At 54.9% G+C, this 13189-nt stretch overlaps 2 protein-coding genes and 1 long non-coding RNA gene across 5 annotated transcripts; 1 reads left to right on the top strand and 2 right to left on the bottom strand.

Annotated features, from left to right (window-relative positions):
- Nucleotides 1-34: 34 nt before the first annotated feature.
- Nucleotides 35-3770, bottom strand: SNF8 (SNF8 subunit of ESCRT-II). 3 transcript variants are annotated; one of them, XM_061477709.1, is made up of 8 exons: nucleotides 3680-3770; nucleotides 3157-3207; nucleotides 2712-2850; nucleotides 2348-2452; nucleotides 1645-1717; nucleotides 925-1066; nucleotides 687-761; nucleotides 35-284 (listed from the first exon to the last, which is right to left on the bottom strand). In XM_061477709.1, exons 1-8 carry the CDS (start codon nucleotides 3731-3733, stop codon nucleotides 147-149), a joined length of 777 nt encoding a protein of 258 aa, XP_061333693.1. In that variant the 5' UTR covers nucleotides 3734-3770; the 3' UTR covers nucleotides 35-146. The 3 variants fall into 3 exon arrangements, with proteins under 3 accessions (XP_061333693.1, XP_061333695.1, XP_061333694.1); XM_061477711.1 differs by lacking the exon at nucleotides 2348-2452; XM_061477710.1 differs by lacking the exon at nucleotides 3157-3207 and having other exon boundaries at nucleotides 3680-3736.
- Nucleotides 3771-4415: 645 nt separating this feature from the next.
- On the bottom strand, nucleotides 4416-8788 carry GIP (gastric inhibitory polypeptide). Its single transcript, XM_061477492.1, has 5 exons — nucleotides 8677-8788; nucleotides 7560-7706; nucleotides 7103-7234; nucleotides 4898-4984; nucleotides 4416-4519 (listed from the first exon to the last, which is right to left on the bottom strand). Exons 1-5 carry the CDS (start codon nucleotides 8748-8750, stop codon nucleotides 4510-4512), a joined length of 450 nt encoding a protein of 149 aa, XP_061333476.1. The 5' UTR covers nucleotides 8751-8788; the 3' UTR covers nucleotides 4416-4509.
- LOC133281707 (uncharacterized) lies at nucleotides 7607-10945 on the top strand. The gene is made up of 2 exons (XR_009747575.1): nucleotides 7607-7711; nucleotides 10465-10945. It is a non-coding gene; the product is annotated as an uncharacterized LOC133281707 (long non-coding RNA).
- The last annotated feature ends 2244 nt before the right edge of the window (nucleotides 10946-13189 follow it).

Below are 13189 nucleotides of genomic sequence, written 5' to 3' on the forward strand. Positions count from 1 at the left end.
AAATGCAGAGGTAAGCAAGTGTGAATGCGTCCTATTAAGCTTTTCAAGTCAGACACCTTTATTTCAAGTCCACTGTCCCTGTGTTGCAGGTGATATGCAAATAACCTCACAAGAAGAACTACAGGCAGGCACAGAGCATGGAGCAGTCAAGGTATTGCTTCCTTGGCTTCCTCTGGAGTGATTTCCTGAGAGTACAGCTCTGTAAAGAGAGCAGGCAGCCAGTACTGAGGTTCTCCTGCTGCCTGCGTGTCCAGCCAGGCCATTCCTTCCTTCAGCAAGTGTTCCTATACAGAGAGAGCAGAAACTGGGAGTGAAACTCAACCAAATGGCTGAAAAGCTATTCACAATGGAGGCCTGACCCCACCTTTACTTCTAGGGTAAGGGAGGGTGTAGGATCTGGGCTCCAGTAAGCAGTTCACACATCCAGCCATGGCCACTGTCCGACCTGAGCTAAGGAGCCAGGGTTTAATGGAGGTAAGTGAAGCCACAGGAATCTCTGCAGCTTCCGAGGCTCTGCTCTCCTTTCCTCAGTGTATGCTTACGCTGGGTGTAGTGTGCGTTGGCTCCAGCACCCAGCTTTGGACCCCCTGTGCATTCCATGGTAACACAGCCCCAGGCTGTGTCTGCTGTGGGAGCAGTCCCTCCACCCTGACACAGAGCTCTGCGGTGCACAAGCCTGTACCTACCAGCACTTGCTTTGCACGTTCCATCTCCCACTTCAGGCTGGACCTGATCTCACTGACTGTTACGTAGCCCTTCTTCTGAAATGAGAGGGGAAAACACCGTGTGTTTATAGCCAAGACAAGTCTGTAGTTCAGGAGAGTGGGGGCTCTTTTGCCTACAGCCCTGCTCTACAGTTCCCTGCCATGGAAGCAATTGGGTTCTTTCAAGGAGGTTGTATTTTAAAGCCTCCTAGCTCAGTACCTCTGCCAGCTGCAAGACGACCGTGTGATCCATGTTCAGTTCAGCTGGCACCGACTGGACCAGATATGTTCCACCAACAGGGATGATCCCAAAGCCACTCCCCAAGACCTTCAGTTTCTTGATTGCACGAAGGAGATCATCCCTGAGAAGCAGAGGTCAGTGCAAGGCTTTAAAGCAGGAGCCTCTCTCAAATACACGCTATGTTCTGTAAATGAGGAAGACTTGATGTGCAGAAGCTCTGAGCAGTAAGGGCTGCCTGGAACTTGCTGCAGTTTCAGCTAATTTGGATAAAGCCATTTAGAAGGAAGTTTGTGCGTCTGTGCCTCCCTTCAGAAGGGCAGACTCGTGTTAGAGACACACTCGTAGCTCCCGAGCGGCAAGTGCTAAACTTCAGCCTCAACTGGTGATCATGGTGAGCTGTGTCCTGTCTGCTCCTGTAATGATGGGTGTCAGTCCCTTCCTTACAGACTGGCAGCAAGAGCTGGGCTTGCAGTGAACCAACTGTCCCCAGCTCAAGCCAAGAGTCCTTTGTGCCTTAGGGCTCCCAGAGGAAACACGCTGCTGCTTTCTGCACGGGTTAAGTCATTCAAAGTGGCTCCAGTGCTAGAAGTCACGTTCAGACTCCAATTAACAGCAGCACCTTTGAGTGGTGCTGGAATCGGTCACCCCCTTTTCATCCTGAATGCCACCCAGTTCCCCTTCCCTGCAATACACACTCACTGGCTGACATCCTGAGCAAACTTCCCCCTTCCCTTCAGCACTTGCTGGTGAAGTTCTTCCAGTGTTATCAGACCTAGGAGACAACGGAAAGGGACAGGAAAGCATTAGTGCACAGCTCAAACCACTCCAGCAAGAGCAGTCAAGGGTCCTTTGTGTGCTTGCCACTGGCTCACCCCTGCTTTCCATTCTGCATGGGGCTGTTCATTGTTCCCAGCATCAAGTGCTGGGTGAGGTAAGCCTTGAGTCACTTCTGTTCCCAGAACTAACATGCAGCAGTTGCTGTTGCCTTCTCCCACAGATGTACCAGACTCAAGTTTCAGCTGCCTTTGCTGTAGCAAATTCCTGGTCTCCAGCTGCCCTTTTGGAGTGAAGAACATCTACCACCTTTTAATTAGGCACTTATCCCTGCTATTCCAACGCTTCTGGACACTGCTGTGATCCTTAAGAGAGAATCTTAATGCCAGCCTCAAAGCAGTAACTCACCAGCTTCGTACTCCTTCAAGCCTGTCACTGACCCCTGCTTCTTACCCAAAACACTGTTGAGTTATGGTTTGGTGCATGAACAGGGCAGAGCTGACTGACTGCTGTAGGAGCCAATAAAGCTGGCTGATGGCTGTAGCTGTAACAAGGCTTTCTGGGGCCAACAAAGGCAAAATTGCCATCTCAGGATCTCCTCGAAACCAGACAAGAGTGTGGTCCTCACCTCCATTCCTGTGCTTCAGAGCCAAGCAAACTTCAATGATCTGCACGCCCAGCTCGTAGTAAAAGTCTCCAACTCCCAGCATCTCGGACCAGAATCCTTTACCAGCTGTGAGGCAAGAAAAGGGGTGTGAAGCAGGCTGCTCACAAACCTTGCTGGGAGGACTCAGACCTATCAGTGAAGAGCCTCTGTTTCGGTTACCCCATGTGTTTTCCCCCACCCAAAGGTGCATCCCATCAAATCACAAGGCCCAGGAAGCAAAACGCCTTCCTCAGGGCCACCTTCCCCCCGCTTTGCCGTGAGCTCTCTGCAGCATGAGACCCGCGAGGCACATCGGGGAGCGTTAACCCCGGCGCCTGCTCCTCACATGCCAAAGGATCCACGCCGATGGTTGCACACATGTCCTGGAACTGGACCCGGAACTCGGGGTTTTTCCGGATCTCTTGCTTGTGTTTGCTGGCAAACTCCTCCAGGTTGGTCCGGAACATGTCCAGCTGCTTCGACATCTGAAAGGGAACCGCAGCGAAGGGTTTCTGGCTTCGCGCTCCTCTCACGCCGCTCTTCCATCAGCCCCCGCCAGGCACTACGGGAGGCTCTCGAGAAGCAGGTCTCTGATGCGCTCCCTACCCAGTGCTGACGGCCTCCGAGGAAGGAACCGAGATAAAAGTCACCGCATGGCCCCAGAGCTCTCCACACCACTGAACACAAACCAGCCCCACAGGGCAAAGGGGGCCTGGCTCACAAGAGCGGGAGGAGCAGCCCCACCAGCCCCACCGCTGCCCGAGCTGCTCACGCCGCGGGGGGGTCCCCACCTGGGCCAGTTGGTCCTCGGCCAGCACCGTCCCCCGCTCCTTGTACTTGGCCTGCAGGGGGAAAGCGCGGGGATGGAGCCGGAGCCGGAGGCCCCGGGGGGACCCGAGGCAGCCGCGGCGCCTGCCCCGTCCCCGGCAGCGCTCAGGGCCCGCGCGGGTGCGGAGCGGGGAGCGCCCGGGTCCCCTCCCGCGGTACCTGCGGAGCGCGGCGGCTCCCCCCGAGCCCGGCCCGGGGGTCCCGGCGCCTCAAACGGGCCTGAACCCCCCTCCCCCTCCCTCCCGGTACCTTCCCTCCCCCCCCCCCCCCCGGTACCTTCCCCTCCCCCCCTCCCGGTGCCTTCCCCCCCCCCCCCCCCGGTGCCTTCCCCCCCCCCCCTCCCGGTGCCTTCCCCCCCCCCCCTCCCGGTGCCTTCCCCCCCCCCCCTCCCGGTGCCTTCCCCCCCCCCCTCCCGGTGCCTTCTCCCCCCCCCTCCCGGTGCCTTCCCCTCCCCCCCTCCCGGTGCCTTCCCCCCTCCCCCCTCACCTCCGCGAGTTTCCTCTTGGCGATGGCGCCCGCGCCCACCCCCCGCCGGTGCATCCCGCTGCCCGTCGCGCTGCGTCTGACGTCATCTCCTCGCGACGGGCGGTGCCGAACGGCAGCCTTCCCCCCCCCCCCCCCCCCCCCATGGGCACCCGTGGGTGCTCCTATCGTGTAACGGGGACACCCCCCCCCACCCTGGGGGCACTGAGGGGCTCGGGCTGAGGGGGGGGCTTAGGGTTAGAGTTAGGGGGCCCTGGGGTGTGTGGGCAGTGGGGGTTATGGGGGGGAGGCCTTGTTTGGGGGCTCCCTGTGTGGTGAGGGGTGCCCCGGGGGGCACGGCCCTCACTGGGGGGTTCTGCCCCCCCCGTGCTGCATGAGGGGCACCCCCAAAGTGAGCCAGGTCCCTGTGTGTGGGGCTGGAGCCCCTCTGTATGGGGGGGGGGGGGGAGGGCCAGGGCTCGGTTCCTCACGGGCTCGGCTGGATCCCGCACCCCGAGGTCAGTGTTTGATCCGGGCGAGCGTCCGGAGCCTGGGGTGCCGTGGGCAGGACGGGCCGGGGGGGCAGCCGCAGGCCTGGTCCCCACCACACAAGGGGCACTGTGGGTCCTGGGGGCCTTGCTTGGGGGCACGCTTGTTCCCGTGGCCGTTTAGCGGTGGTTTGTGGCCATCCCCAAAGCAGCGCTCGGCCGAGGGTTGTTTCAGCTTCAAAGGAGACTCTTTATTGCTGGCATGAGCACAACAGACAAGCTGCGACAGAACAGAGCGAATGGAAGGGTCCTCCCTCCTCCCGCGCCGTGAGGGGATGGAGAGCGCTCCTCGGGAGGGCCCTGCGGTTACGCGGTCCTGGCAAAGCAGAGGGGAGAGGGAACCACATGAATCCCTATGGGATTGCGCTGACCCCATTTGGTTCCCGTAGGGAGCAAGGCACAAGGTACTGCTTTCTCTACCAGCCACCTGCCTCTGCTCCCTCGAGAAGCCGTTTGGACAGCAAGGTGTGTATCCAAGTCTCTAACAGTAAGTAAGGTAAAGAAGAGCTGCCTCTTGTTTCTTGTATTCGTGGCTGGTTCATCCCTGTTTGTTCTTGGGAGCACCCAGTGGTCACCTAAGGCAACCCTAAACCCACTGACTGAGCGCTGCAACAGACACCTTGGGGACAAGGGCTGGAATGGGGCCCGTAGGGATGCTTTTGTAACCATAGGAGTAGGGAGAGCAGGCACTCACGTTGCCCTGCAGAGATCAGTGGACATCAGCCATGTCAGGAACTCCTGGTGCAGAGCATCCTTCAAACCTTCTGAACCTTCCAGAGAGCTGCAAGAAATGAGCCAGGCCAGAGAGACAGGGGAGAGGCAGGGATTCAGACACCGCGTAAGAGCCTCTCACAGGGATGTTTTCCTTGTCTTCCAACGTCTTTGACTCAGATAAGCCCTCAAAAGGCTTTAACCTCCTTTTGCCATGGTGAGCTCCTTGCACTCAACACTGCCTTGCTCTTGGCACGTTTGGGCTGCCAAGGGGGGGTGAGAAGGAGCAGCCCAGTGCCCCCCCCCTGCACCCCACCTCCTCCTGGAGCCAGCAGGCAGCGGAACAAAGGCAGAGCGTGGGGGAAGCAGCGTCTCTGCTCCAACCTCACAAAAGGAAGGCTTTGTTTGCAAGCAGCACTTTCCTCTCCAAGTCGGGGGGTTTATTTGCAATTAAGCAGATTAAGGGAGACACTAGGAAGCAGTTTGGGGTTTAATGAAGCTAATCAAGCTGATTAATCCCGAGCATCAAAGTGGTCCCTTCCCCCTCCCAGCCCAGGTTGGACAAACATCTGTCAGGAGCAGTTTGGGGCGCGCGGATCCTGCTTTGGAGCAGGGGTCAGGCTCGGTGACCTGCCGAGACCCCTCAAAGCCCTCGTTGCTTTGATTGTGTGCTTGCAGGACGAGGAGCGGTGCTCAGGGTCTCATCTCCTGAGGGCCCTGCTTGGGCCACCCCTGTGAACCAGATCTGCGTGCGTTTCCCTGCCCCGGCTCATCCCCCGCACCCTGCTCTCTAAAGCCTTTTCCACGCAACAAGCTGTTCAAGACAACAAATCCTCCCCGGGTTCCCGTCCTGGGCGCCTGTCCCGTGACTCCCTGCAGTTCCAGATCCCATGGGGTTTGCCGGAGGACACCAGGATTGTGCCTCAAAGGATGCGGGCTGCGTGCGGCCAGGGCTTCGCTTTTCCCTTCTTGCCACCATTTTAGGCTTAAGCAACAGCAACCTGTTAGGTTTTGCAGAGCCCCCTCCCCGTGCAAGGAAATGTGTCCCTCCTTTCCTCGGTGGGGGCTGGCTTTCAGCACACCGAGTGCCCGAGAGCAGCTTTGCCTTTGGGGTTTGCTGTTTGAACGTTTGTTGGGGGAGGTGAAGCCGGCTCTTGACAGGCTGTGGATGTGCTGACACAGCACAAAGCCGGGATGCACGAGCGTGCTCGCAGCCAGATGGCTTAGGAGATGAAGGCACGAGCTGCAGCAGCGCAGAGCTCCGCATGGACTGGGTTCCCCTGCGCAGGAGAACCTATTCTGAGCAAGCTCCTATCGCCATCGTTATCGTGACAGTAACCTTGTGGTGGTGATCTGAGGGAAGAACTGGTTTGTTTCCTTTTTAAGAGATAAACTGCTCAAGGCACTGAGTGTGTGAACGAGTTTCCATAGGAGCCCAGCCTGGTTTGGGTTGAAGGGACCTGAAAGCTCATACAGTTGCAACCCAGGGGCAGGGACACCTTCCACTAGCGCAGCTCGCTCCAAGCCCCATCCAGCCTGGCCTTTGTTGTTCCCCCCCTCTCTCTTTGGTGGATTGATCTAAATCAAAATGTTCTGCAGAAATGTATCACTTAAATCTCATTTGCATGGAGAACATCCTAGGGAAGAGCTTGGTTTGGGTCACACCAAAGGGCTTGGTTTGGGTCACACCAAAGAGCTTGGTTTGGGTCACACCAAAGAGCTTGGTTTGGGTCACACCAAAGAGCTTGGTTTGGGTCACACCAAAGAGCTTGGTTTGGGTCACACCAAAGAGCTTGGTTTGGGTTATACCAAAGAGCTTGGTTCTGGCTTCTCTGTTCTGGTGCTGTTCAAGGAGCGGGTGCGCTTCAGCCCTACCCAAAAGCCAGGCTTTGAGGTTATCAAAGTGCTGGGGTTCGGTGAGGCTGTGCTGACATTTGCAAAACAACAGCCACAAGAAGACCCCCATCGTGGTCTCTTTTCAATCTGTGATTTGGGAGAAATGCGGAGGTTTTGGGGGAGGAGGAGTTACAAACCCGGGACATTTCCTTTCGACATCGAAGTCCTTTTGTGTGCCCCCGCCCCACCGTTACCATTGATACCTGCCCAGGACGTCCCTTCGGAAGTTACCCCCTGGGACCCCTCACCCCTCCCTCAGCACAGGCGTTCTCTTCCCAGCCTCCCGCCTCACCTCGGGGTTTTGTTGCCTTTCAGGAGCCAGGAGAAGAAATCTTTGGCTTCCTGCGTGCCCAGGTCCAACCTTTGGCCGCTCGCAGCGGACCCTTGGGGCTCAGCTGCTCTCTTGAACTCCTCGATCATGTTGCTGGAAAGGCGAAACGGGAGGAGATCAAGCGGAGGTGCCACAAGAGGGGGCCCAAATGCTGCTTTTCCACAGCTCCCAGCTCCCTCCCGCTCCCTCTACTAGCGGCGGTCTCGGGCGGGGAGAGGGGTTGGTTGTGCTGTGTGCCCGCAGACCAGAACCATCTCTAGGGCTTGGAAAAATGAAAGCAAAAAGAAACCCAACTCCCTATAGAAGCATCGCTGCAGCCTACGGAATATATCCTCGGCTCCGCATTCTTCTGGAGCCATCCGCTGGCTGACGGCAGCCGCGAGTTTGGCTGGTAGGAGCATTGCAAGTCTGCACTTACTCGCTTTTCTTCTCCCGTCTGGCTAGCAACCACTCCACAAAGTTCTTCTTCAGCATGTTATCCATCGTGCGGCTGTAGTCGCTTGCCAGGGTGGCCTCGGAGTAGCGTCTCTGCAGAGGTCTGGTGCTGGGAGCCCCTACACTGACGCTGGGGTGAGAGCGCAGAGGCAGAGTCAGGCACCGGCCGGGAGTACTCGCTACGGGAGCGCTGCACGCGGTGGCCACGCGGTCCCTGCATCAGCAAGGGTTGGTGATCCCTGCTGGCACAGCGGCTCTCCTGGCACAGGGACTATTCCTGCCCTGGGAAGGGGCTAGCATCCTCCTCATCCATGTTGCTGGGGGCTCCTGCAGTGGCAGCTCAGGTTTGGCAGCCTGGGAGGAGATGAGCTCTAGGGATCTGCCGGTCGCCTGGCGTCGGTGTGGTTTGCCCTGCTGTATGATTCACAGGGAATTTGGCTCTGTGCTGAGGCACCAAGTGGGCTCAGGCTCCTTCCTTCAGGGACCCGCACACTGAGGACCAAGGAAGCCTGTTCCTGTGTCCCCAGGAGGTTCAGGAGTGGATGGCAGGAGACAAGAGCTGACCCTGGGACCAGCACAGACCTGGCAAGTGTCAACATAGGACTATGTGGGACTGCAGCAGCTCCTGCTGCTCTAGCAAGGATTCTTTTGGATCCCCCGGGGTGGTAGTTGGAAATTGCATAGCAGGAGTCAGGGAAAGTCTCTGTTATATCCCTGTTTTATGCAAGTGGTCATATTTTCAGAAGCTTCCAAATACCGGCTGCCCCGAGCCTCACTCATGTGACAGGATTACCTCTTGTTTCTAGTTCTCAGCAACCTTCTTCTCTTCCTGGTTTACTTCCAGCTTGTTCCTCCTAACCTAGAGCCATAAAATTTATAGGGAAAACTTGGGAGTTCCTGGCTCTGCCTCAAAGACTCAGGCCTCTATTTTGGTATCTCTCTTATCATTTGCTTATCTCTGCTTGTCTCTATTATCTGACATCTACCTCAGGACTCATGTTCTCACCTATTTATCAGGATGCCAATGGAAGGAGTCCATTTGCCTCCAGAGAGGAGCTGGAAAAGGCTCAAATACACCACGAGCTTTCCAAAACACTTACCCCGAGACGGTCTCTTCCATCAAAACAAAGCCCAGCGAAGCGAGGAGCAGAGAGAGAACCTTGAAAGACATCATTTTCTCCGCTGGTTTCTCTGTTCAAAAGCAGAGGGGACACAGGGGACAAGTGACAGGATGCTGAACCCGGAGGGACGGGTGGTGCTGGGCACGTGCCTCTGCTTGTAAATGTGTCTCCTCAGCCCCTGTGCTTCAAGCAGCCTTCTCCATCCTACAAAGCCCTCTTCTGCCGTTCCCCGTTAAATTCCTTTTTCAATGCCAGTGCTCTTTCCCACCGTGGTGTCTTTTAATGTTGGTCCCCTATACTTTTATTGTAACCATCAAATTCATTGTGGGTCTCACATTCCTGGAGTCAGGGGCTTTGTCTTCCTCCATGTTTACAAGCTGACCCTGTGGGTACCTCATTGTGCTTTAAGGGTCGATTCAAGCCTGAGTATGTGAACGGGAACGTACACTGGATCAGGCAATTCAGCAGCCATGGCATCCTGCTTATCCCGCGCTGCGGTTCTGCCGGATTTAGGAGCCTGATCTAATGTCTAGGAGGGTTTCTGCTGGGATGGGTAAAGCTTTAGGTAGGGACTGGAGCCAGGGTCGGTGAGTATCAGATGTGAAGAATATCCCATGGACAGCGTCAGGATTGGATTCCAAGATTTATTAGTTTCAAGCTGTTCCTGGTCCTCACATCCACAGTTCAGCTCCGCAGCCCTTGGACATTTGAGCCCTTTTAATTACTATTCCAGCTCTGCAAACTCCATACAGAAATGGTTTTGATCTTGGCTCACAGATCTCTTTTGTTGTTCCTCACCTCACTCTTTGATACAGCTCTTGCTGGAAACAGCATTGCAAGGGAGAGCTGCCGTTAACAGGAATGGTTCAGCAACAAAAAGGGAAGGTCTGCATCAGGACTCAGGTATCCAGCCTTCAAAACTGTATTCATATGTTGATGGAACTTTATTCCTCTCAGCTGTTATTTATACTCTTAAACCAGCCCAATTCTTGTTTTGGACAGACAGAATGTGCACGTTTTGGGTGTTGTTTGGAACTGGGCATTCTTTTCCTTCTGGAAAACTGTGACATCTTTTGCTAATGTTTTCAGCCCTTCCTGTTAAGAGAAAAGCGCTCACTGTGCTCCATTCTCAGCTACAGCAAGTGCTGAGGGGCGCTCTTAAAAGCAAAGGTGTAAGACTGAACGCTGGCAAAGGCTCTTAAAGCCATAAAAGACAAATCATTGCAGAGTGTGTTAACAGCGGAGTAAATCCCACCAGACAAGAAGCTGAGGAGTATTTTAAATGAGAAGGGGATGATTCAATAACTGAGGTTTTCCCCTCTTATTTGCTTTTTGTTTCTTCTCTTGGTGGTAGAACTGTGGGTATAAAGACTCATCTGAAAATAGGGAAGTTGTGCAAGAATACTGTGATGCTGGAAGGTGATTATTGGTGCTGCTGGGAGAGCAGAATTGACCCCAAAAGAGAGGAAAAGCAGAGTGCATTTGCAAAGAATATAGACAAACCATTTTGGGATTTATAGGGGACCCCTTTGCCTGGGTGGCACTGGTCTGGAGCATGGAGTTTGCTGCGATACTTAGGCTGCTTTGATCCTATAATTTGCCTTCTTCACAAAGGCAGATGCAACTGGTGGGATCTTTACAACACAGAAGTCTTCCTGCCCCTGTGCTATCCTGTCTGCATTGGAAGAAGCGTTATCCCTGTTTATCCATAGCTGGGAGGTCCCAAACAGCAACTAAGAACCGATTTCTCCTTATTTCCCTGTGTAGGTGCAGCTCCCAGCCTGCTGCGTGCCGTGGACTGACTATTCCTCTGAAATAACAGCATTTCCCTTCGCAACCCAGCACATCCATTGCTGCAGAACCAAAGGTACGAGCTGCTCCTGCTCTGCTGCTGCCTGACACGCTCAAACACTGTGCACTCCCACAGCTACCTTAGGAAAGAAAACACGTTCAGAAGGGAGAACGACACAGAGCTTCTTACCTTGCTCCGTCTCTGAGGCTGCCCGGAGGATCTCAGCTGGTTCTGGTGCTGAGGAGACCCTTCAGAGCTTTTACATACGTTCGCTGTGCAGGACCAACCCCACTTGCATGAGGTAAACAGGAAATCAAGCACCTAATCTATGTAATTCAAACCCATTTAGAGCTGCTTCATTAAGTCTATTGACCCACAGAGCAGGAAAATAACCTTTTAAAATATGTTGACATTAATGGCAATTAAACATTACTATATCACGAAATCGAGAGCAAATATGGATTGGGTGTAATACATGTGGCATTAGTCTAAACCTTAATTCCATATAGCATCCCCTTTCCATGGTAAAAAAACTCCTTGACTTCTACTTTTTCCTTTGCCAGTGTAAGTGCTATCTCTGAGAGTTCCAACCTGCTCCTCCTTTTCCTTACAGGAGGAATAACTTTGCTAAACTCGATAGCTCCCATCATGGTTATTTGTGTCGCCATCGAGTCTGAGCATCCTGAGCAGCCCCTTGTACAACCCCGCAGACACTGAAAGCAGCATCTGTCCCCCAAAACATGTGCTCCGAGAGGGGAAAACTGGGGACGGAGAGTGGCAGACAGGAAACCAGTAGGAAACAGGGATGCAGGAGGGTGGTGGCACAGCAGCAGCCTGTGTGGGGTGAAGGGCGGCAGCTGGACCTGAGCACCCACTGGGGCTTCTCCTGTCCTGAGTGAGTGATGGAGTGTTTCCCTGCGGCTCTGCAGCTGCTGGGGACGTGGGTCAGTGAGGCCACCTCCTCACCCTGCCCTTGCACAGCTGGATCCAGGAAAGCAGATGTTCTGCAGATGTTAACTGTGCCATCAAAGTGCAAGGGGTAAATCCACTTCCATCAGCTCCGCCGTGACTATGTGCATGGTAAGATACCTCCCTGGTGCCTGAGCTGCCCCGCTTCCCCTGGGTCTCTCTGGGAGAACTGGTTCCATTACATTTTAACACGGAAATCCTGGTCAGGGACCGGGTCTAGGATTCCCATCATAGCCAGCTCCAACCTGAAGGAGCAGAGCAGGATGATGTTGGTGCCTGCCTAGCCGCTAAGCTGAGCTCTGCTCTCAGCACTGCTGGAGCTCAGCAGTGCCCGTGGCTGCGAGGGCAGAGCTCGCTCCCGTCCTTGCTCCCTTCCCTGGAGCGCTCTGAGCTCTGGAGGAGGTTATCCAAGTTACAGCGCTCCCCTCGGGTCCACCAGCCTGGAATTCTTCCCTCTGGAGCTCAGCAGAGCTCCTCAGAGCAGGAACCCCCCCACCTGGCTGTAGGAGGGATGTGTGCGTGTGCATCCTCCCAGGCTTGCGCTGCCCCGGGGATTTGTGTGGTAAGAGCAGGATTTCGGGATGACGGGGCTGAGCAAGAAGCAGCCCTTCGTGGAGCTGCGGTAATCGTGGCACAAGTGAAGTGTCGGTGGTTCCGGCGTGGGAGAGGGTTTCGCCGTGCTGGCGCAGTGCCCTGGTGGATCTTGTCCTGACCACGTGCAGGAATCCGGCGGGATGAGGTTCTCGTCTCCCCGCCAAGGCTCCGTTTGGCACTTCCTTCCCACGGGCGGTGGGGGTTTCTGCCCTTCTGAGTAGTTCTGCAGGGACACGGGCTGCTTTCAACCTGTGTTCTGCACCGGGAGCCTGCAGAGCGCAGGATGAGCCTCATCCAGCTCAGCCCGGCGTGGGCAGGGGTGAGCTCTTGCTGCCCTCTGGTTATACAGCCAGCAAAGAGTGTTGCATCTATATTGCGTTAAGGTAAAGGCTCAGGAGGACATTATTAGTGTCGATTAAGAGTTTGGGGCTATTAGGGAGCAATTACTACTTTCACAGGAACTATTTAACATGGGGCTTAGTCCCTTAGCTAGCAGCACATGAGCATGCCAGGGTCTCCTCAAGCTTTTCCCCCATGCAGGAAAGTCGTGCCTGCTGTAATAAATGATGCACTATAATAGTTATATTATAGGAACCAATTTACACTCCTAGCACAGTTGCTAATCAATAAAATGGAATAGTTTATCCCCACGTCTTTATTATATGTATTCTGGGTGCTTTGCTCCCAGCCAACTCAGATATCTTGTTTCTCCGAAGTGCAACCTATTTGTTTTCCTCTCATTAAGTGCCTCTGTAGGATATAAAGTTAATAGAGTGAAATAAATATCCAGCAACATTAAATGCTGACCCAGGGTTCACAGTTACGGTTATTTCAGGGCATGTGCTCACGGTGTGGTTTGGACAACAGCATCACTCCAGGATTTCAAACACCCCCCCTCCAGATGCCAGGTCAGGTCTGGGAAGCGGTGGGAGAGATGCTGACCTGGAGAAGGGCCCCAAACCCACATCTGCTTCCTCCAGGGTAATGGGAGGTCTAATTAATGAGGCAAACCTTGCTCCCCTCCAGCCTCAGCCCATCACAGCTATGGCAGCACCACCCTCACGGCGTTATCTGTGCTCTGCTCTGATAACACAAATCATTTCACAAGCTCCAGCTGGGTCCCTGCTTGGGGCAGGG

This window comes from Pezoporus flaviventris, unplaced genomic scaffold (assembly GCF_033815535.1).
Source record: "Pezoporus flaviventris isolate CSIRO_AGI_PZ_B2104156 unplaced genomic scaffold, CSIRO_AGI_Pfla_v1 ptg000107l, whole genome shotgun sequence".
NCBI lineage: Eukaryota > Metazoa > Chordata > Aves > Psittaciformes > Psittacidae > Pezoporus > Pezoporus flaviventris.